Genomic DNA, 24,380 nt, shown 5'->3' with positions numbered 1-24,380 from the left:
TCTCTGAGGGCTTGGTGCTGTCTTGTGGTTTTGCTTTAGAAACAATCACTATTCTTTGATTGAAACAACAGATTTTCAGAGGATGAGAGGCTCGTCTATTTTTAGGCGCTCTGAGTGCTGCAGGCACTTCTTTACACTGACCCTGGAGAAAGGCGGGGAGCATCTCATTCCTTTCCGTCAATATCACGCATCCTTCAACAAGCCCTTACGTACTTCTGCTCACCGTCCACCCGGCTGTGGGACGGACTGCGAAGTGTATGGGAGTTGGTTTCTCCCTTCTGGGAGCTTACAGTCTCAAACGGGTTTGGGAGGGATAGATCCAACACACAGGCCCCCGTCCGTCTTGTCCCACAGTAGTCTCCTCACACCTTTCAAGGTCGGGTGAGAGCCCACAAATGTCTCAGCTTCTCCGTGCAGCATTTCAGTGCCTCAGCTGCTGATAGGCACCCAAGAGAAAGAGCCACGGGATGCCCAGACTTCCTTTGGAACTGTCCAGGGGCTCGTGTTCAGTGTTGCAGTGTAGGAGACCTCCGGGCGAAAGGACTTGGGAGGAGCAGCGCCTCGGAGACAGGGAGCCAGGCATCTCCCTGTGTGCGTGCAGCTCTGTGTCCGGCTCCCTCAGAGTGATGGCTGAAGCCCGCCCCCATCTGGGCTCTCCTCACCCTTCACTGCCCTCCTGTGATGGTGGTGGCCCTTCTCTGTCCCAGGTGACCCTGCAGACACCGACTACACAGCAGTGGGATGTGCGATCACCACCATTTCTTCCAACCTGACGGAGATGTCCAAGGGCGTGAAGCTGTTGGCGGCTCTGATGGACGACGAAGTGGGCAGTGGGGAGGACCTTCTCAGAGCTGCGAGGACCCTCGCGGGGGCAGTGTCAGACCTGCTGAAGGCTGTGCAGCCTACTTCTGGAGAGGTGAGCTCTTGGGGCACGCGGTCACCCAGGTTCTGACGAGGCAGGTGCGGCCTTGAGTGCTACAGGGCTCCCGCTCCAAAGCTGTTCTTCCATCCTGGTGGGGCATGTAATGAGACTGTGGGGTTTGGACTTGGTGAACTGGGTACAGAATCTATGGTTCAACTTTTGGAGCTGATTGAGCTGCTAGTAGGAAACCTCCCTGTCCCCTCACCCCAGGGTACTTGGTTAGATTCAACCTCAGAAACATACATAGTCAATACACATTTGAAGGGGATACAGGATGGTGCCCTAATTTCTGTAAAGTGCGTATCACCTTCCTACCAGCTGAGCAGGACTCATTGACTGAACATTTCAAATCGATCCGCCTGTGCCTACTTTGTGAGACATCAGGCATTTCCTTGCACAGATTTTTTTTTTTTTTAAGATTTTATTTATTTGACAGAGAGAAAGAGAACACAAGTAGGCAGAGAGGCAGAGGGAGAGGGAGAAGCAGGCTCCCTGTTGAGCATGGAGCCTGATGTGGGGCTCAATCCCAGGACCCTGAGATCATGACCTGAGCCGAAGGCAGAGGCTTAACCCACTGAGCCACCCAGGCTTGCAAAGATTTTACCGGGATATTTAGGTCTCCTCTCTGGCCAATAGACTCTCATCTAGGTGCAGGAGGAGGCCACTCCCTCAGGATTCCTCTTGCTACCCTCCTGTCTGATGGCACTGTGGAGGAAATGCATTTTCTTTCTAACCAGTGTGTGTTTTTCTAGCCTCGACAGACAGTTTTGACTGCTGCTGGAAGCATTGGACAAGCCAGTGGGGATCTTCTGAGACAGATCGGAGAGAACGAGACAGATGAGCGATTCCAAGTAAGATATTTGCAGCCCGTAATGTCAGACAGGTGTCTAAGTGATGGTCTAGACCCAAACAGGGAGAATGTGTGATAAACCAAATCTTTTTTGGGTTGTCAAGAATAAGATTGAGGTGGATTTTCTTGGGGGCAAGCCTTGTTAGTTTTTTTTAAATTTTCAATTAGAAAACTCACTTCCTTTCGTATCTTGCATCATTGTTGTAAAGCACTTATTTAGCTGTTCTCACTGGTCATGACATATGCCGGATGTTCATTAAACACAAAAGTGGAGAGAATGATGCCATGAACTTCCTTGTGTCTGCCATCCAATCTCTGTAATTATCGACTCATGGCCAGTCTTGTTTCCTCTTCTGGGCACAGTTTTTAGCTGCATTGTTCTGGAGTCTGCATAAAAGAGAGGATACGTGTGCTCCCGTACACTGTGTTCACACAGAGCATGAGCTCTCCTTCATGGTCAGAGGTGGGTCTGTTTTCTGTATCAGATCCAAAAGCAGCATAGTGGGGACTTTTTTCTTTCGGTCACCCTTCTCGTTGCATACCAAAGATATGTGCCACTCGTCCTCTGCTGTACAGCCGTAGCCCCTGCTTATGGCCTGCATGATGGGCTGTCTGCTCTGGGAGGAGCTCAGCTTCTCTGCCTCCATTCCCAGATGCCACAGACAAGGGGAGCTCCAGGCTACACTGAACTTGTCCACTCCCATCCTTGTGGGCAGCTGCCCTTCGTGCCTTTCTCTTCTTCCTAAGACCGAATTTTAAATAGTATGTAACTACATTCTCATTCAACTTACCGTTGGAGCCCAGATTCTCTGCAAGATGCTTTTTCCAAATCTCATGTCACGTTTCCTAGTAACATTCAGAATAAAAAGACCATTCAGCTTTACTGTAGAATTCAAGTTTGTTGCTTCATGAGTGGCAGTTCTGTATGCTGTGTTCTCTGGAACTACCAGACTCCGTCTGCGCAAGATGCGTGAGTTATGCTAAGACATGGCCATACCTGTTGTGATACATGGAACTTGCATCTACAGATGCGTTTGTTTCTTCTCTACTTTCCGCACACCTGTGTGCTGTGGCCAGAAGACTCATTCATGTCCTCTTCATGTTCATGATTGAACATTCATGTCTTGATGGAGGGTGAGCCTCATAAGGGGGGGTAGCAGTATTCCTAGAAACCATTTCTATGCTGGGATGGCCAGTAGTAATTTCACTCAAAGAGAATTGACGCAGACCACGTAAGTATATCACACGAAATTCCAATGAACTGCGACCCTGTCCTGACTTCCTATGAGCTGGATCCCCAAACTGCCCTTGTATTAGCTATTGCTTTTTGTATTAGAGCAGGAAATTCTTTGTAGGCAGGCACCTGCTTAGAAATTGGGTAAATATGACATTCAGCTGTTGGTTTACTTGGCTTTACTAACATGAAATGGTCAACTTACTTTCTTCAAAAATGTGATTGCTTTCCCAGAGTGTTTGGAACAGTTGAGAAGAAAGTCACGGTTCTTCCCGTAGACATTGCATGCCTCTTGGCTTGTTGAAGACTTTTTCTTTTCTTTCTCTCTCTGACAGACAGTTATCATCACATATGAATGCAAACTCTGCTTCCTGTGGTTTGTATTCAGACACGCTAGGAAAGCAGGTTCAGATTCACAGTATGGTCCCGAAGAGGCTTTCGTGCCGGGAAAAGGCCTGACTTGAATGCTTTCCATTTCTGTAAGATCTCTGGGCAAAACTCAGTGCAGTAAGATGATCCTGTACCCTTCTCCAGTTATGAGTAGCCCCTGGCTTACTGACATTGGATTTCTTATGCACTATTTTTCTGATTCTTGAGATCTTATCTCAGAGCTTTTCTTGGGTTCTCAATGTACTGCATGTTCCCAGAGTTAACAAAGATTTATTTTACACGGGCTACATAATCATGGTCTTGTTGAAAGGTTTGACAAAGGCCTTGTCAGCAACTGTGGCTGTCGTATCACATTCTTTTTCTAACTGTATTTTTTTTGGACAAAATTAATAGGAGGAACAGGATTTCTTTAATGAGTCTAACAAAAGGCCTTTAGAACAATCGTGAGTCTACATGACCAGATCTTGGTCCCTCTGTGAAAAGACGAATTCATATCAAGTGAAAGAGGACCATGACCCACTTTGGAAAGATATTTTTAAAAAATTTTGTAAATAATTTGTGACGTTCACATTGAGTGTTCGCTGAGCATCAAGATAGGTGTTCAAGAGCCGTAACTTCACAGGCCGTGTTGGGAGCAGTTTCTCAAAGTTACGTGGCAGATAAGTGCCAATCAGATCCTAAAAGCATCTTCAACTTTTGGAACCTCAGGCTTTGCTTTTTTCTTGGACATCTAATAAACATTGGAGACCTAAAAGAAAGACTGGACTACACTGTTTCTTTTTTTTTTTTTTTTTTAAAGATTTTATTTTATTTATTTGACAGACAGAGATCACAAGTAGACGGAGAGTCAGGCAGAGAGAGAGAGGGAAGCAAGCAGGCTTCCTGCTGAGCAGAGAGCCCGATGCGGGACTCGATCCCAGGACCCCGAGATCATGACCCGAGCCGAAGGCAGCGGCTCAACCCACTGAGCCACCCAGGCGCCCCTACACTGTTTCTTTAAGAGTGCTTGGGTTTTGTCCATTTTAAAATCAGTTTATGTGGTAGGTTTATGGGTTTCTGATCTGCCTAGATAGCATGTAGTTTCTGCTCTGTGTAACATTGTGCAGGCTGAGCCCTCTCTCTCCAACATATCTCCTCATAAAATATCTCCTTGTAAAGACTCTGTGGGTGCCCTTTGCATTCAGAATCAAAAGCGCTTTTCATTATCTGATGAATTAATAAAGACTTCTGACCACATTTCCTCTGGGAGAAGGCCTTGACATGTTTGTTCAAAATAAAAATGCCTCATAAGTTTGGGATGTGTTCGGGAAGGCATTTCCAAACCAAATAAACTACCTTCAGTATTAAAAGCAAAGAAGCAAATTAAATGTTAACAGTGGTTATTCTTCTGGTCACCCAGGCGGGTGACAAATCTGGTGAGCTGAATCAAAGGATTCTCCATCGTGCCGACAGAACGCCTTTTTGTTGAGTCAAAGTATAAACTGAGGCTCAAAGCTCCTTGCATCTTCAGTGAGGTTGTAGCTTGTAGCTCGTTTATTTAGGCAGGCTTCCTTTCCACTTCTTGTAATAACTTAATCCCTATCCAGAAGACTACAGAACACTGAGAAGAACTTCCGTTCAGAGCACTCCTTGACTCGAGCCGTAGGTATTGTCTGTGAGTGTCCAACATTGCCCTCTGGAGGCAGAGATGTGCCTGAATTGCGGATGGTACCTTGGATCCTTGTGCAAAATGGAAATCCAAGTGATAAATTTTCAAGGGACAGCACAACACGATGACTTGGAGGCCACGAATTCTATCCTCCCCACAGTATGTTGTATTTATGGCATCTGGCTATAGTTTAGCTTTTCTTGAGCTACTGCACCGACCACATCTTCAAGAGACTTAATGAAGACTCCCAGTGTTAGAGAGGTACATGAATGTGAATCCGTGCTTAAAACAAAAACCCTCCCCTGGAATGACGCTGTTTTAGATTTAAACCTTATGCTACTGAATACATAAGAGACATGTCATTAGGACACAAGTCTCTTTCTTTAATTACGTTTAAGGGTGAGTTGACATTTCAGAAAAATAAGTGTCTTAGGAAGGACCAGTAAGAAAAAGTTCAAATGGAATTTTACTAAAATGTTACCACATTTTATTTCTAGGCTATAAATGGGGATTAAAAAAAAATAAATGACTGTTTTTTTTTATTCCCCGTCTTAGGATGTTTTAATGAGTTTGGCCAAAGCTGTTGCCAATGCTGCTGCCATGTTGGTATTAAAGGCGAAGAATGTTGCCCAAGTAGCTGAAGACACGGTCCTACAGAACAGGGTGATTGCTGCTGCCACCCAGTGTGCCCTCTCTACCTCCCAGCTTGTGGCGTGTGCCAAGGTAAGCCAGCTGGCACCATGGGCCCGTTCCTCCAAGGGTCACACGCTCTGGTCTGCCTCCAGTCACTGGGGGCAAACAGAGGTGGAATTTGTTACAATTGTCTGAGATTTAGAGCTTGCTTCAGGTGTCGTCAAGATAACACAATAGGATTTTGGCATTAACTGCCCCCTTGTGCTTTTATCATTTGTTCTTTGCCCAAGTCCTCAGGCAGGGGTCCCTGACTGTGTCTAATGGCTGTTTCTGCTCGCAGATCACCGTGTCTTCCCTTCGGACTTCTCAGTGTGTCTTCTTTACACCTGCGCGCAAAGAGTTGTTGGGTTGCACGGAAATGTAGTAGAGCCTCATGCATGGTCCATAGATAATGTGCCGATTTGGGAGTGCCCCTCCTGCGCTGTACAGTGTCAGAGTGAGGATAATCGGGTTTAAGTTCATGTTTGAGTTCATGTTTGAGTTGACCATTACGATGTGCACACGCTGGGTGTCAAACTCCACCTTGTGGAGCACATCCTCACCAGTTTGCCAAACAGGGAACTGAGGCTCCTAGATGTTCACAAGTAGCTTGAGGCCCCAAAAGTCATCCGTGGCAGAACCGGGGTAATCTCAGGCCGTCGGATTTCATGTACCTTTTCCTCCCCAACACGTGTTCATGCATCCAAAGATGGGAGGTGTCCGTTTTCTCAACTTGATGACATAACATCTTCTGTAGATCCATGACCAGCTTAGCCTCTCATGTCCTATCCTCCAGTGGGATTTGTAGTGTCAGAAGGAGCAGTCCTCATGGTATCACTTGTGCTTTCCTTGGGCACTCTCCAAGTACCCACTGACAGATAACTGACAGAATCCCCCTGTTCTTTCTTTCTTTATATTTTAAAAGATTTTATTTATTTATTTGACAGAGACACAGCGAGAGAGGGAACACCGGGGGGGGGGGGGCGGGGGGGTAGGAGAGGGAGAAGCAGTCTTCCTGCTGAGCAGGGAGCCCAATGCAGGGCTCGATCCCAGGACCTGGGATCATGACCTGAGCCGAAGGCAGACAGTTAACAACTGAGCCACCCAGGTGCCACACACCCCCACCCCCCATTCTTTAAAGTACCAAGAGGTACAGAGTTCCAGATGTCTCTAGAAAAGAAATACAATTTCCTTAGTCTTATTATCCTAGCTCAGAGGACTCAAGTTAATGGTTCCTAAAAGCAGGAGGCATGACATCAATACCAGAAATTTCTCTCTGTGGAAGTAGTCAATAGTATAGTTATGTATGACTGATGAAGATAAAAACTCGTGGGCATCAGAAGTCACCAAAACAGAGTGAAATTGTGAAGTATGAGAAACCATAGTGACGGTTTAGTGTAACCCTCGGTCCTCTAAGGAACGGAGGCACAAAGCACCTAGAGACACTTGGTGGAAAGGGCATGGTGGGGACCGGGAGTTGACTCTCAGTGCCCATGACCTGCTTCTGTGTCCCTTCAGGTGGTGAGCCCCACCATCAGCTCCCCCGTGTGCCAGGAGCAGCTGATTGAAGCAGGGAAGCTCGTGGACCGCTCGGTGGAGAACTGTGTCCGTGCCTGCCAAGCGGCCACTGACGACAGCGAGCTCCTGAAGCAGGTCAGCGCAGCGGCCAGCGTGGTCAGCCAGGCCCTGCACGATCTCCTGCAGCACGTGCGACAGTTCGCCAGCCGCGGCGAGCCCATCGGCCGCTACGACCAGGCCACCGACACCATCATGTGTGTCACCGAGAGCATCTTCAGCTCCATGGGCGACGCTGGTGAGGGGCGATGCTGTGGGTGGATGGGTCTCCTTGGGGTTCCCTTGTGGGGACAACGGCAAGAAAGGTGATGGCTGCCTGGCCATGGTGGGTTGTCCTCAGCCTCTCTCAGAGACTTCCTCACTGAAACTCAGAGAAAGATGCAAGACTCCTAATGGGCCCTTCCATAGCAACAAGAATTCGTTAACCAGCCTTTTTAAATAACTTCTTGGCAAATGCCGTTCATTTGAAGGAACATGCTGGACGTGGCATGGTAAAGAGGCAGCCACAGGCAGCCATGGTAAAGAGACAGGAATGAAGCTTGGAAGGAAAACTCTATTCCAGTCACAAGTCCCTGAGAGAGGGGCACCATGTGCCATACACAGTCCCAGGGGAAGCATCGGGTTTGGTCTGGTTGCAGAAGACAGGACTGAAGGGAGAGCTTCGGTTGTGGCCTTTATTGGGATTTCTATTCGAAAGGCAAGGCAGGGCAAGGTGAACAGCATGGGACTGCTTAGTTTGACTGTTTTCACCAGGCTCTACCTAGTTGCCTGGTATCAGGCTCTGGGATCACTGAGGCCTAAGGATATTGCCTCCAGGGCTATACTGGCCCCATAGAGGAGGAGTGGCTCCTGGCTAGTTAATTTGTTTATCAAAGGCTGGCTGGAGTTTTGCTATCTCTAGAAGTTGGCCTAGCCTGCTGAAGGGCAGTCTCTCTCTAGCCAGAAAGGTTTTTTGTTTTGTTTTGTTTTAAGATGTCAAAGATCATAATATACAGAAAATTTGAAATAGATACAATGCCCCTTTAGTCTATCGGTTGAAAAGTAAATCTTCCCAGACCCAGGCCATCTCTATCCCATCTAAATCTCCAGATTTGGCAACTCACCAGTTTCTCTTTTACATGTCCAGAAATTTTTGACCTTCCAAAGTCTCATATGTTCGTGTGTGTGTGTGTGTGTGTGTGTTTTTATGTGTGTATAACACCATCTTTCTTTCTGTATAAATGAATTGCATTATTTATACTCTCCTACAACCTTTTTTTCTCTTAATATATCTTTAAAGACATTTTTCATGTTCACCTACAGGGCTAATCTTTTTAATGACAGCATAATATTCTACTCTATGGAATTCTATCCTAATTTACTTAACCAATTATCTTTAGGTAGACATGTAGGTCATTTCCAAGTTTTTTGGTCTGCTTCTTAGTTTGTTTTGCTTTAACAAAAATAATACTACAGTAACTATTTTATTTTGGTATACTTCGGGGGCCATATGTAATAAGTGGAATTTCTGGACCAATAAGTATGTACAATGTGTGTGTATGGACTTTCTTACTCTTTGCAACCCTACCAGTAGTTTGCAACCCTATGCTTTAGAGCTCTACCAGTAGTTTGTAAGACATTTGTTTTCTTCCTGGTTGGCACAGAGCTATTCTTTGTAATAAATATTTAAAACAAACAAACATAAAAAGCTTGTGCTTTCCTCTATCTTCCTTACATGGTTTAAGAAGGTTGGAATACTATGCACATTTGGATTTTTTGGTTGTTGTTTTATTTTTCAATAAGCCTTTTATTTTGGAATGCTTTCACATTTACAGAAAAGTTATAGAGGCAATACAGGGAGTACTTATTACCCTTCCCATTTTCCCTCATTTTTTTGCATCTTCCCTAAGCCACAGCACATTTGTCAGAACTAGGAGATTACTGTGGTACATAACTGTTCACTGCTGACAGGATTCAGATTTAACCAGTTTTCCCCCTCAAGTCCTTCTACCATCCCAGGATCCAATCCACAATACCTTGAATTTAGCACATCTCGATTTTTATGAAAGCTTTTTTCCCCTCCTTAATGTCAGTGTTTTGGCATCCTTCTCAGATGACCTTTGGGAGAGGTAAAATTCCCTTACATCTGAGTAGTTTTATTTTAAATGTTTACTCTTATACCCCTCCTACTTCTAGAAGAAAATTGAAATAGATATCAATAAAAACCACAGGAACCATAAAACCAAACAATTACTAACCATAAGATCAAAACCAGCACTGGGAAGAAAAGGGTGAGCAAACAGAAAACTGATAGGAAAACCTGAGCCAAGGCAAATCTTCGGCATTGAGCATGAAACTGGGGTCTGTGCTTCCTGTTACTGAGAGCCAAACAACACAAATACAATGGATCCTGTGATGTTATTCATCTGGAGTTAAGTAACATACAAATTCTTTCCAATTTTAAAAATAATTTTATGTCATTATGCAGAGTTTATTATAAGGACTTTGGAGTAAGTGGTTCTTGAAGGGAGGTAAATAATATTTTCTAAATAAATATTTTACTCAATCACGTAATAAATCCACATAACTTTGTTCCTGCCTTCTCTTTCCAAAGAACTCCTCTTTGCTTCCTTGTGTCCTGTTGATCCCTTAGGGTTCAAGGTGGAAGTTGGTTGTGTTTGGGCTGGATAGTCCTGCCAGCCACCTGCCAGCCACTGGGAGTATTTTTGGTCCGGGTCTAAGTGGGCTGCCTTGCTTAGGACTAGAGTTTGGGGGCTCCCTTCTCTCTGTCCCCCTTGCCAGAGGTATGGAGACTAGACTGTGCAGGTTTTGAGCTTTAGAAAGCAGACGGACAGATGGCATTCGCAATCCCATCCCATAGGTGAAATGGTGCGCCAGGCCCGGGTCCTGGCCCAGGCCACCTCAGACCTCGTCAACGCCATGAGGTCTGATGCAGAAGCTGAAATCGACATGGAGAACTCAAAGAAGCTCCTGGCGGCTGCGAAACTCCTGGCCGACTCCACGGCTCGCATGGTGGAAGCTGCAAAGGTATTGGATTGAATTTGTTCAACGGGAAAGGGAACATTATTAAGAGTTAGGATTTGGAAAGTACCCTGAAGATAAAGAACGGTCAGCAGAGTGTGCATTTTTGTGGTTTAAGACCTATACGGTTGTGTCACGTTTGACCTTGTTGCACTGGGAAAGAAGGGCATGGAACATGAGAATAACACTCTTTGAGGGGACTGGTGCTGACTCAGCTGTCAGGGACAAAGTCCTTGCTCAGTGAGCGAACTCTGTGCAGGAGGGGGTGGGGACGACGGGGGGGGGGGGGGGGGGGGGGGGAGTGGCGGGTGCGGTTATCGCCACCGGGCTTACTGCAAATGGTGATTCATTTAAACTGGAGATGATCAACAGCAGATTCAAATAGGCCTCTTCTTTTGCCTGCAACCTGAATATTACTTTGCCCTCCATTTGACTTCTCCACTGTAAACTCCCATCAAGATTTTACATAGTAGAGGGCTTCCTGCCTCACTCTCCTTCAAATCCCAGTAGGGGTTTTAAATATTATATAACAGCCTGAATGAAGAGTGAAGAGTCAGCTCTCTGCTCTTTTGACAGCCATGCTTCAGCATGCAGCTTCTAAAAGCCAGTGATGTTTATCTCGGGGCTCTGTTTCAGAGCCCCCCCGTCATAAAGCATTAAAATGCACATGTCTCAGTTCTACCCCCAAAGACCCTGATTCACAAGGTCACTGGAGGGGGACTGTGTGTGTGCCTGCAAGTCAGTTCCACAGAAGATTCTGATGCCCACCTCAAGGTGAGGACTGCATTCCGGGGATAAAGCTGTCTTTTTTAATGTTCCTCTTTTTGTTATTATGCAACTCGTGTGCGTTTTTGGTGGAATTAATGGAAAAAGCAGATGGCTATAAATAAAATAAAAATCAGCTTAAGATAACAAGTTTAATGTATTTCTGTGCATATAAGATTCATTAAAATCCCCCACATTGTATCCTGATCTCCCTGGCCTCCAGCAGAATACCAGTGCATCTCAACCTACCTTCTTTGATTTCTTTGACTTAAAATGTGTTATGACATGTGGTGAATCATGTAGAGCTTCCTCAACTGACTCACCATTGTAGTTGCTGGGGGACTGTGATTTCTTGGAGGTACCTCATGAACAGGCTGGAGAGAAACCCAAGGAGGGGCAGGGTCTGAACTTTCTTCCTCTGTCCCCTTAGCCCTGTTTCAGCTGAGAAGCTCTGCCCTTAACTGCCCCTTTTAGCCAAATATGTTTATTAGGGATTTATGCAGTGGTTAATTTCTTTATGTTTTTTTATGAATTCTGCCCCCTGCTTCTAAGTCTAAGCATAGCTATTTTAAGCAAACTTTCATCTGCTGGCACAAAAATTAACTGGCAGACTGGAAAGAAGCTTAGTGCAAAATCTAATCAGTCCCTATTAACAAATAGGAAAATAAAAACTTGAAACGATTAAGCCTACTATCACATAATCAGGATTGAGCTGGGACCATTGTGTATTTTCTGTTTCTAGATTTGTGGTGCTCACCAGACCTTACTGAATGTACCACAGTACCAGAAACTTGTTTACGTATTTATTTCTGATTATTTCTGTCAGATGAGACAATGGTGTTTCTATACCTTCTTTTAATTAAAAGTTGTCACAGGGTCTTCATGACAGTATTTTAATTGGCTGAATTTTGTTGAAAGCTAAAGGATCTATGATTGTTAAAGCTCCAAAAAATATATTTATGTCCAGAAAAAAATACATTTCATAATCAGTAACCAAGATTCTGGGCCAAGACTAGTATCTCATATCTAATGGACATTCATAGTGAAAGAGACATTGCTAAGGAAGGATCCACATGCCCACTTCAGACTCAAGTGCAGAAATGATGGTTTTCTGCTGCCCAAAATACCAGAGGAAGGCAAGTGTAGGAGTGGTTTAAATATCTGATGACCAAGGAAATAAAATAAAATGATTTTCCTAAATTTGTAAAAGAATACAAAAGTAGCCCAAACAATCTTTCACACATGAAACACCAAAACAGAATTATTTTTTATTGCTAGAAACATGAAGTCAAGACTACTTAGAGTGTTGCAGTTTGAAAGAATGGAAGATTCCCTTCAAAAGGATTGCCAGAACACTTCCGTCACAGATGTTAAAACTGTTCCAGCCAGGATGAATTCCTATAACTTTTTTTTTTGTCTGAATTCCTATCACTTTTATAAATAGTTCAAAGAAATAGGTTCTTGTAAAGGGTCAGTTTGGCAAGTTGGCCCCATTTGGTAAATGGAGAATGGGGAAAATCGATTTTCGATAATTGGTGTGTGTGTTTCTGCTTTTGTCCTTGCCTTGTGAGCAAATGTTACCACCCTGAAGTGTTCATGAAAAGAAACTCATTCACCTGCATATATTAAGAACTGGTCTGAGAACATCCAGACTCCGTGAGGAAAATCTCAATCTCTGCTTCTATTGCAGGTGGGAGTGGAAGGCTGGATGTCCTTTAAGTCTTTGTTAATTACTGTGCAGTAAAATTATGCATTCTTTTTTTAAGATTTTATTTATTTGGGAGAGAATGAGAGAGAGAGAGAAGAGAGCATGAGAGGGGGAGGGTCAGAGGGAGAAGCAGACTCCCCACCAAGCAGCCTTATGTTGGACTCCAGGATCATGACCTGAGACAAAAGCTCAACCAACTGAGCCACCCAGGCTCCCTAAAATTATATCTTCTTCCCACATTGCCGTTAGCCTTTTCCCTACTTCAGAATTCCACCCATCTAAATAAAATCCATTTGCTTTCCTGAGACACTTGAAGCTATAGCAACACAGTGTGGCCATGGGCCATGCAAAGCGCCTTTCTCTTTCCCTGCCAAGATAAGGAGCATGGGATATCTCCCATTATTCGGTGCAGAGGAGTACCAGCGCTGCTTGGCTGTCCTCTCCAACTCAGGTTTTCCAGGAATGCAGTTTCTAGGCATAGTCTTTCTTGAACAGCGTTTCCTTATATTTTGGATGGCATTCCCTGGCCGCATTCGTCTGTGTTCTTAGCCCATCCACATTAACTAGTGTTGCAAGATGGGAGTCTTTCAGCAGTGACGTGTGTCTGTCGTGCCAATTAAAATGAAATTCTCCCTGAGAGATTTGGGTGGGAGAGTGGGGGGAGGGATGTGTGTTTATCTTAACATCTTTGAAACCATGGCAATCGGACCACAAGTTAATTTACATGGATGACCAAGGCTAAGATCTCAAGTGTTTAATTAATACCATTGGATTTCTCCTGTTTACTCTGCAGTTTTGAAACATCCCTGGTAGATTTTTTATGTTGTTATGAGATGAAACATCTGTATTATAAAGATACTGCTTGACGTGTTTGCTCTGTCTTCCACATATTTTATATTACCAGGAAAAAGTTCAGCATCTATGGCATGCTGCCCCATGGACCTCTCAGAATCTCTCTTTTCTCCTCTTCAGGGGGCTGCAGCCAATCCTGAGAATGAAGACCAGCAGCAGAGACTGAGAGAAGCTGCCGAGGGTCTCCGGGTGGCCACCAATGCCGCTGCCCAGAACGCCATCAAGAAAAAAATTGTCAACCGATTGGAGGTGGGTAAAGAGGCTGGTTTCCTAGGATGTCTATTTTAGATTGCAAAGAGTTACTTGAAAGAGTAACCAAATGAATAAGGCCATGCCCATATAAAGGAAGCTACCGCAAGATGAACAATGGAGTTGAATGGTTAAGATACTCATAAACAATTTGAAATTGCTTTAGGTACGTTGTACATTTGGTTCAATGGCACACTGACACTTTGAAAAATAGCTTCACCTCATGGTTTCAGTAAGCAAAGTCTTCTGAGTTTAGCATTCTTGAATAGAATTCTTTTTTGCTGGGGGGGAGGAAATAGGAATTTTTGTCCTCCTGGCAATAAGGGATACCCATGTTCAGAAAGGACCTTTAGCTGACAATTTACTTATTTTGTCAGAGGCAATGACTCTGTCAGGACTCCCAGTAGAAAATACAGACTCAGAAAGACTGGAGAATGGGGTTTAGGCTTTGGCGGAGAGATATGGGATAGAGTCATAAGAAAATATTTTTATCATTTTTCAGAGCATGTACTTATTCTAGAATGAAGAAAAAAGGAAGTAGCAGTAGGCACAAAGTCTGTAAGAAAATAAATCTCTCTCACAAAGGTACATGGGAGACTCTTACACTAAAATTTGGGAGGTTGGAGGCCGAGAACTTGCCTGTCTGATGAATCCCTCCATGTAGTCTGCTGGATTCTGGAACAAAACTGGCCTCCTTGTTCTTGGAAGGATGTGACAGACACAATTAAGTTCTCGGGTGAGGAAGTCTGGGCCTTTCTGAAGCGAGGCTTCCCACAGGTGGCCAGAGGAGAGCCATGAGCACACCAGCGTTTGTCCTGCTTGTGGGGGAAAAAAAAACAATTCCCCTAAACCATTTAGACTTGATGCCACTTATCAGTGCCATCGTGGTCTTGGAATTAATTGTCCCTTATCTTTTGGAGAGAGACAAATGAACACTGGAACCTGAGCTCTCAAGCGTGCCTGTCTTTATCGCTTGTCCCGAGGATTGTAAAGCACATGGAGATAATGGGGTATTGTTAGACGAGGTTCATCGGTGACATTCAGAAGGCAGGGCCTGGGCCTGCAGCGCCCTTTTTTACACGGGCAGCTCGCCCGTGCCAGCCCCTCAGTGGGAGGGGCACGTATCTCTGGGTGTTTGTGTCAGGGGACACTCGAAGCCTGGCTCACCTCCTGTCGCTCTCCTGTCCAGGTGGCAGCCAAGCAGGCCGCAGCTGCCGCCACGCAGACCATCGCCGCCTCCCAGAACGCGGCCGTGTCCAACAAGAACCCCGCCGCCCAGCAGCAGCTGGTCCAGAGCTGCAAGGTGAGCTTCCGGCCACCCGAGAGCCGGGTCTGCTGTGGATGACACTGACGGCCGTTAGGGGGCCAAGTGCTGGGATCATTCGGTTACGACCGATCACCCAGGCCCCTGATGGAGTGTGCTCACGCTCCCACGTTGCAGGTGTGCGCACACACACCAACACACACACATCTGGTTTTTGTCTCATAAGTGGATGGCCTGTGTCTGAAGGGAGAGTATGGTGCTTTTTCCAGCATTGCCTTCCCTTTGTCTAGATTCTTGGCTTTCTCGTCAAGAGACCAAATCAAGGAGGATCGTTAACAAGGCCATTTTAGGGCTCTGAAATGGCAACAAAGCATTGAATTTCAGGAATGCCTTTCTCTTTCTGAGAGATGGGCCTCGGCCTTCAGTGTGTGCTGAATCCTGCTTCGCATGGACTCGCGCATTTATTTCATCCCATCAGGCCTCAGGGCTCATGTGCTTTGGGGCTCTCCTCTGTCGCGCATTTGTTCTTCTGAGACCCGGACCTTGATGGCATGTTGAAGCCAACGTGCCCCAAAGGGTGCAGTGAACCCCTTTGTTGCTTCTGAAGGCCCAAAAAGTTCACTCTCCCAGGACACCCCTGAATGGTGCCAGAAACATGTATAATTGTGTCACCATTGCCCACATGTTGGCGGTATGTCTGCCTGGAGTCTCCCAAAGGTGTTTGCAGTGAGCAGCGGAGGCTGAGTGGAAAGCTGTGTCTGTGCCAAGGTTCGAGAGTTGACTGCACTATCCCCCCTTTTTCTCATCTCCTCTGTGATACCGTTCACATGGGAGAGGGGTTACCACTTCTACCTCAGAGATGGCTTTACTTCTGAAGAGAACCAGCCCAAGCCCTCCAAGTCCTGATTCTGGGTTCTCTGAGCCTCCCTCACCTTCCACAACCCGAGGAGCAGAAAAGACTCAGCGATGAGTAAGGCCTGGTCCTTGGGACTGTATGGAGAATGAAAGGGTTTTCCTTCGAGCCAGGCCCCTGTAGGGGGGGGTGTGTTGTCTCCTAGAGCCTCAGGTCACCTGGCAGCACAGGTAAGAAAACCCTTCTCAGAGAGCACTTGCTCTTCGTGTCCAGGACAGTGTTACAGGGTGGACCACCCCCCTCCCGTTTTTTCAGAGACTGAAGATACTCAGTGCCTGGGCGTCATGTCAGGAAACAAGAGCTTTACTATGTATCAGGTTGCAGAGGAGAGAGGAAAGTGGCCCAGATTACTGGAGCCAGTCTTGAAGAGAATCTGAGGAAAAATCTCATGGAAATATTTTTTTTAACCCTTGCTGGAATGGGTTCCCCAAAAAATAGCTCAGTAGGCTGGTATACACATAGGACCTTCATCAGCAATGGGGGCTACTGTGCTGTGACTGTTGAGGACTTGGCCAGTCAGGTGAGCAGTGGTCACAGAGGGGAGAACAGAGCAAAGGTAGAAGGTTGGTCTCCTACGGCACCAAAAGGCTGCTCCTTCCTCCTCCACCCTGGGCACTGGAATTTCCAGTTTGAGAAATGAGGAGGGCTACTCCGAGAGTGAAGACCCGTAGTGACAGGAAAGGTGACGGCCAGAACACATACTTGCCAAGTGAGAGGTCGAAGGAGTGACTTTGGCTGGCAGACAAGAACTTCTCTCAGTTTTTTCTCTTCATTACACTCTGTGACTTGAGTTTATCCGCTGGTGAATTGTACAGATTCTTTGTTTGCTTTGAAGCTCCAAACCATAATTGGCCAGGTTGGTATTTGTTGCAAGTGGGCAAACACTTTTCAGATCTCCTTACGGAGACTCGTACTCTGCTTAAATGCACTGGGACCTCCAGGAGCACAGGGTAGAGCGTGAGTGGGAGACAGCTACCCAGAGATACTGTGTTAGGATTCCGTGTTTTAAGGACCCAGCTGGCTTCCAAGTGCTGGGTAAATGCAAGGTTTGGGACAAGCATGGCCCCGCTGGAATAGCCCATCCCAAAAACATTGTCCCTGGGGTCCTTCCTGTCTTGCTAGCTGTGCTCTGTTTTAATTCTCCTTGCTTCCTGTAGGCGGTGGCCGACCACATCCCTCAGCTGGTCCAGGGGGTGCGAGGGAGCCAAGCCCAAGCAGAAGACCTTAGTGCCCAGCTGGCTCTCATCATCTCCAGCCAGAACTTTCTCCAGGTAACAGAAGCAGTCACCTGGGTTGTGCCCAGAGCTCCCCCAACCATGGGGTAGGGTGTGCCCTTTATCCTTAGGGAGAAGAATTACCCAGTTCCACAGTCACGGCCAAGTCTTTGCAGTGAGCAGACCTTTGAAGGCCTTCCCACTGTATTTCCAATTTCAGGAGAGGTGGATTTAGCTTGGCAAAGCAGAATGCTGCTGTGCAGGGAAATTGCCCTGGGAGATGGCCCATAATCCATTTCTCTTGGGAGTCTCATCTTTATTTCTCCTCTGTGAGAGAAAACATGGGATAAGTGGCAAGTTTTGTTGAACAGCCTGGTACTAGGTAGAGCTCTCGGTCTGCCAGTTTCCAGAGAGTCTAATGCTGTTATTCACAGACTGGGGGTAAAAGAAGTGGTAAGTGCATCTTCTCCAAAGGTGGGATCTTTTTTTGTGGCAGTTGTACAATTATTAAGTGTTGTCCGTTTTTGCCGGCTAAGGGGTGGATTCATTTTAAGAAAAATAAAATGAGACTATGAAGTGGTGGGAAAACTCCCTTTTTACATACTCCTTGTATTCAGATCCCTTGGCACTTCCTGTCTACTTGTATCTCCCAAGCAGATCCTCTTCCTTGTCCTTTTCTAGTTGAACCTGTGCCTACAGGACTCACTGATAAATCTGTTGGGCTAATTTTCCAAGCGCTGTAACTCCAGCACGAGCTGAAGGCAGATGCTTAACCAACTGGGCCGCAGTTGGTTAACCAACAGGCATCCCTGTATACATCTTTTTAAATTGGGATTTATTGTGTGTAGACTCTGCCCTTCATGTTAACATTTGTATTATGAGCATTTTTGGTTTTAAGTAATCCATCGTATGGCCACAGCTGTGCTCTGCTTGGCTCTTCCCTCGACACTAGATCTACAGGTGGTTTTCAATTATTTGCCATCGTAAACAACCTGTGATAGGATAAAAGTCGTCATGTGTGCTCAAATATTTGTACTTCTCCTGAATTATTAGGGTAAATTCCCAGAAATAGGATTGCAAGTGACTTATTTTTATCTTGGGGCTGTTGAGCATTGTGGCTTGGACAGGTGTTTCTCTTTTCATTGGGGTGGTTTGAGGGCCTGGAGCCAGTTGGGTTGTCCCCTCTGTGGTCAGGCTTCGAGGGTATTATGATAGAGCCATGTAGACATGTTTCAGGGTCCACTCTGTCCCCGCTCTTATTTTTCCTTTTCCTTTCATTCTTTTAATTTTGCCATCACAGATACATCAGATGGTAACAAGAATAAGGCAAAGTTAGAAATAAGTGGAAATGGAATTGACAGACCAAAGAGTTGAGAATGTTTTAAACTTCATTCATATGTGTTGTAAAATGGCCCTTCTGGAAGGCTGAATGAATCCAAGTTTATGTGTGGCCATGCATGGAGCACGTTTTCTTATACATCTTTTCCAAGTTGGGGACTCAAGCATTTAAAAACTAGGTTGTTGATAATTTCTTGAAGTTCTTATTGTTTGACTTTGTGTTTCCTTGATTGTCACATGTTATATGGGTTTCATGTTTCAGTTGTTTTCATTAAGTGAGGTTATCAATGTACATTTCAGGCTGATATATTTTTTTAATGAATTCTCCTGTGTTATTTAAATATTAAAAATATTAACTTCTGTCATTAATGTTTATTTTCTGACACTTAAATTGTTTAAGTGTTACTAAAAGCAGTTTTATATCATCTATATTAAATCCCCTAAAACAATTTGTTCTTTGGTCCAAATTGTACTTTTAAAGTTTTATACAAAGAAAATTACGAATGTGTGAAAAATTTTAGCTACAAAGCTTTTGTCATACTATTGTTTATTACACTGGAAAAATGGAAACATACCCAACACCACAGGACTGAGAAATATTAACAGATACATACAGTGGAATACTAGACAGCTCTTAAGTTTGGAAAATAGAATAAATAGTATGATCTTATTTTTGGAAATATGTATGCATGCATACAGACGTCCATGCATGGTGAGATTATCCTGGGTAGTGAGATGTGATGTGACAGGTCATTTTCTTTCATTTTATCTGCCCACATTTTTTAAAGCAGTCTATTGGATGTATCTGAGACACAGATTAGAGAGCTATTCTAAGAAACACAAAGAAATGTTTTTAATAAACTCTCTTTGAAATCGGTTTTAAATGAGAATTTCAAGCTACCATCCTTATTTTGCCCCCTCTCCGTGATGCATACTTTGTTTTCTTTTTCTTAACATTTCTAGAGCTTACTGCCCTAGCGTATCTGATCTGGGGTGGCAGTTTTCAGGGGTAGTCTAGATGGTTGTGGTCTTCCTTGGTGTAGGGCTCAGTAAGTTCTGGCTGATTTGCGGCACGGCTGTTTGGGTCTCTGCTCTGACTCCTGCTGCTCAGGCACCGTCTCGCTCTCTGCTCATCTCCTTACAGCCTGGAAGCAAGATGGTGTCCTCTGCCAAAGCCGCCGTGCCCACTGTGAGTGACCAGGCTGCGGCCATGCAGCTGAGCCAGTGTGCCAAGAACCTTGCCACCAGCTTGGCGGAGCTGCGAACTGCCTCGCAGAAGGCAAGTGGACCTTTGTCACAGCAGTTAGCTCACTGGGAACGGAGCTGCAGATGCCTTACTGTGGGATGTGACCTGGGGATGACCCAGGACTGGAACACTGCCGGGCATATTTCTGGGCAGAGCTGTCTGTCCCGTTTGCTTGATCTTTAAAAGATGCCCATGTAGCTTAGCTTCTGCCATTTTTAGCCACTCTCCTAGACTTAGTTGACCCACCTTCCAGTTGCACAGGACTTTTGTTAAACTATTTTAGATTATATGCTCCTTCCCCCTCCCCAGTACCCCGGCAACAAGCAATGGTCCATTGTTCGCAATCTTAGACAGGTAGTCATCAGTTTCTTGGTGCCAGGTAAATTGTAGGCCAGAATAAGTGATCATATCTTCCAGGTATTATTTTGTGGATTTAATGAGTTATTCAGGCAGCAAATTTATTTGGGGCGGGGGGACACAGGTATTTATATTATCTTTTTTGCCCTGAAAACTTTTCCCATTTTACATGGGAACATCCACCTTAACAAGGTCCTCAATAGAACAGAATTAAAGATTAATGAGTTTCTGTCTCTAGCACTTATTAATTATCAAGGGCCTCGTTACTGTACTGTTTGATATGTTATTAGCATGACATTCTGGTATGAGTTCAATTTTCCTCATTGTAGTGATCCCTTTATCGGAACTGGAGGCCTCATACATGAGCAAGGGGAGAAGGTTAGAAGCTGGTTTGAATTCTTAATATGAACAGTGTACTGAAACACCAAAGAAAAATATCCAGAGTTTTAAGATAATGTTCAGTTGGAAAAAAGTATCTCGAGCTGTGTTTCTCAACGAGAGGTCCAGGGACCATCTGCACTGGAATCCCCTGGGAGCATTCAGAATTCAGGTTCCCAGGCCTCACCCCTGAGCAGCTGAGTCAGAGTCTGTGGTCATAGAACCTGAACATCTACATTTTACGAGTCTCATCAGTGAGCGTAGGGAGAGTCACACCTCGACTACTTTGAGGATGTGAGCCTCAAAGTGGGACTCAAGCAAGACTGTCCACTGGGTGTAAAAAGACATTAAGGCTTTAAGATATAAGCGTGTAAGCTCTGCTGTTAGACTGCCTGCATGCAAATTCTGGCCTTGCCATCGACTAATTTTTTGTGACCTCAGCAAGTTAATTAACCTCTCCGTGCCTCAGTTTCTTCACTATGTACCATTGGCACATAGCAATCAGTCAGTATTTATTGCTCTTGTTGTCACTGTTAACTAAAAAAAAAGAAAGAAATTACGATTTACCTGTATTTGACATACTGGTCTATAATTTTACACCAATAATTTATTAACATGTGTATGGAGGGGGATGTGATCAAAGCATTTGGAGACCAATATCTTAAATGATCAAGAGAATGAAGTAGTTTTCTTAAAACAATTGCTAAGGAAAAGAAAAATCCTTTTTGTAATTTTCAGTATGGAAAGGTAATCGTTTATAGTCTAGAACTTTGTAGAGACTCAATAAGGTTGATAACAGCTTGTCCCCATAGTCCTGGGTTCATTCATTCATTCCTTCTTCAGCCACTCACCACATGCTTTTCAAGCCTCTGTGCTAGCTGCTCTCTCTCTCTAGAACCCAGACACACTGAAGAAGGATTCTCTTAGTCTGAGCAACAGATGCATTTTGGATAAAAATAGCTTCAAGGAGACTTTAAGTATATCCACTTATGAGACATACATAATTGATTATTTAGGGAGGTCAGGACAGACCAAGGTTGATTTTGTTCTATCAGGAAACACATACTTCACTGGCTTCCTGTTGCCAGGGTTGGAGAACCACTGGGAACATCCAGAAAGGCATTGGGTACATTGCAAAGTACTTGGGACACTTTTCCCGGGCAGACTGTACACATATTCCCAACTCTGTTGCCAGGCCCATGAAGCCTGTGGTCCTATGGAAATCGATTCAGCGCTGAGCACCGTGCAGACACTCAAGAGTGAACTGCAGGACGCCAAGATGGCTGCCGTGGAGAGTCAGCTGAAACCGCTTCCGGGGGAAACGGTAAGATGTTAGAGCCTGCTGTGGGTTGGGACTCTGCCTCATGTCAAGATCACGGTGAGGCATTTTTAGAAGCTGGAGTTGGTGGCCCTGAATCACACACATTTTACAGGCAAAGCCCTAGAATAGCCCCATTTTTAAGAACTGTGTTGAGGTAAAGATGGCCCTGAAGGGGCCCCTGATCATGGTTCTGTGTCTTGCTTTGCTGGAGGTTGGCTGGGGATGCACAAGTGTCTGTCACTCTTTTTCATAAACAAGACACATCCTCGTGTTCTGATCCCACAGCCTTTTTCTGAGAAGAACGTCTAGCACAGCTGGAGGAACTGGGTTTCAAAGTAGAAGTTCTTGTTTCTGGCTCCAGCTTGTGTCCTCAACCAGCCATAGACAAGTCTTGTGTCTCCTCTGTGTCTCAAATATTTTATCTGTAATACAGATAGCAATGAGGTTATAGAGGTAGACACAGGAAATATTTTCAACAGGCATGATTTGAAAAAACATTGACTTAACGCAAGACAACTGGAAGGGACAACAGCAAAGCACTGGAATCCAGTCCACAATCCAGGGGAATGGTGGGGACAGAGCTCTAATTTGATCACGTTATGGCGCCTCGTGATGCCTGAGTCAGGGTTTTCTTGGCTAAAATTTTACCAGCTCTTCTCATTTGTGTGTACCTCCTTTTCCACATTATTGAATGGTGCTAATAAGTGCCGTCATTTGGTAAGTACATCGTACGCACTGCATGTGCCCAAAATCAGTCTAGTTTATCCTGATGGTAACCTTGATGAGTGAATTTTATGGATGCCATTTTGCTCTGAGAAAATGCAGGTGCCCGGGTAGGTTGTCACTGTTGTGTCCAGTGTCTGCCCGCTGATGGTAGAACTGGGGTTTGAATCCAGACCAACAGGACTCCAAAGCCCACGCTCTTGATTCCTCCCTCTTGGCTCCTGCTGCTCTTTGGATCCCCTAATGTACCATGGACCAATGGTACTTAGGAAGCCCTCAGAAACTATTTGTTAAACCATGCTCCTGCTAATTGCAAAGATGAAGAAAAGCTCAGAGGAGTTAAGTCACCTAAGGTCACCCAGCTAATGATCAAGTCAAGACTGGCCACAGGGCCAGCAGCATCATGATGTAGTCCACGTGTCCCTTTGTAAGCTCCTGCACTCCAGGGAACCCGAGAGAGGCTGCCCTCACATGATTCTGCCTTTACAGAAACCTGCTGGTCTGTTAGAATGCAAGAAACCCTGTGTAATTTTTAAGGAAACTGCCCCCAAAAGAATATGTGTGCTGTGTTAGAACATATTGTTGGCCAGAACATATTGTTGGCTACAGGTTCTTTCATATTTGAAGGCACTGCCTATCCTGGGAAGCAATGTTACGGAGTTAAAAAATGCACGCATTCTCTGATGCCTTCCTGCACTCTCGCGGTATGCCTGAAGGTTCTTTTCCAAAAGGTTGTCCCTCATCTAGTAATCAAATAATTATCCATACCCTGAGCCTTCAGTAAGTTTGTTCTCTGAATTGTTTATTCAGTTTACAAGGCAAGATGACATGCTGTTCATGGGAAGCAAGCACTCTGCCCATTTTCATAATCTCATGTACCAGGGCAAACCTCTCTTTCTATTGCATTTCCTTCTGGTTAGAACTCCTCGAAGTATAAAGATTGAAATGAACAATATTAGTGGTCCCACATGCCAGGAAGGCGGTACTGCTGGATGCCTGCCCACTTCCTGCCAAGGCATAATTAATTCTCGCTAAGGATTTGTTGCAGACTTTCTAAATTAGCTTCCAAAGGCATGATGCTAATAGCTACCATTTGTTGAGTACCTACATTGATTCTGAGAACTTGCTAAGCTTAAGTATTAGGATCTCTTCAGCAAACCGAGGCCTGGAAAGGTTCGGTAACCTGCCCAGTCTCTGACAGCTAGCATGTGGGGGAAGGAAGCAGAGGACAGGGGCCTGAACCCAGATTTGTTTATTCTGAAGCATGGGCTCTTTCCCCTTCTGTCACCCTACTTACTCTTAGCACCAATGCCATCAGGTGGGGAAAAGCTGAGGACCACGATTTGATGTGCATCATTTGTATGCTAAGATTTAGGTGTATGTTGCTTTTCTTCTAAGTTGTCTTCCTCCTTGGATATTCTTGCAGCTGGAAAAATGCGCTCAAGACCTAGGAAGTACATCCAAGGCAGTGGGCTCGTCCATGGCACAGCTTCTGACCTGTGCTGCTCAAGGCAATGAGCACTACACAGGTGAGACCCACATCCTTCGTGATGCCCTGTGGCCAGGTGCAGACAGCTGGGGTGGGTGGTGGGGGTCAGTAGCAGGGGTTCCTTGATTTGGCCATGAACCTAACTTTGTTTTTCAACAGCAGTTTACAAATTGTTCAAGATCTTTCCATGTGCTTGTTACTGGGCTTGAAACTAAGCATATAAAGATGAATAAAATATGAATGCCCCAGGG

The 24,380-nt window shown here is 45.1% G+C and overlaps 1 protein-coding gene across 4 annotated transcripts in view; it reads left to right on the top strand.

Annotated features, from left to right (window-relative positions):
* Nucleotides 1-24,380, top strand: part of TLN2 (talin 2) — a 412,475-nt gene that overhangs the window by 271,912 nt on the left and 116,183 nt on the right. For all 4 annotated transcript variants that reach the window (XM_032864802.1, XM_032864799.1, XM_032864801.1 and 1 more), the window contains 11 exons: nt 708-916; nt 1,675-1,773; nt 5,600-5,767; nt 7,235-7,529; nt 10,152-10,318; nt 13,758-13,886; nt 15,076-15,189; nt 17,221-17,334; nt 19,760-19,894; nt 21,792-21,920; nt 24,067-24,169. In XM_032864802.1, the coding sequence (XP_032720693.1) occupies nt 708-916; nt 1,675-1,773; nt 5,600-5,767; nt 7,235-7,529; nt 10,152-10,318; nt 13,758-13,886; nt 15,076-15,189; nt 17,221-17,334; nt 19,760-19,894; nt 21,792-21,920; nt 24,067-24,169 (1,662 nt within the window). The remainder of the gene's footprint in view (nt 1-707; nt 917-1,674; nt 1,774-5,599; nt 5,768-7,234; nt 7,530-10,151; nt 10,319-13,757; nt 13,887-15,075; nt 15,190-17,220; nt 17,335-19,759; nt 19,895-21,791; nt 21,921-24,066; nt 24,170-24,380) is intronic.

The sequence above is a fragment of the Lontra canadensis genome, unplaced genomic scaffold, assembly GCF_010015895.1.
Source record: "Lontra canadensis isolate GAN:19392208 unplaced genomic scaffold, GSC_riverotter_1.0 scaffold28, whole genome shotgun sequence".
NCBI classification, from domain to species: Eukaryota; Metazoa; Chordata; class Mammalia; order Carnivora; family Mustelidae; genus Lontra; species Lontra canadensis.
This window is presented reverse-complemented; position numbering and strand designations above follow the sequence as displayed.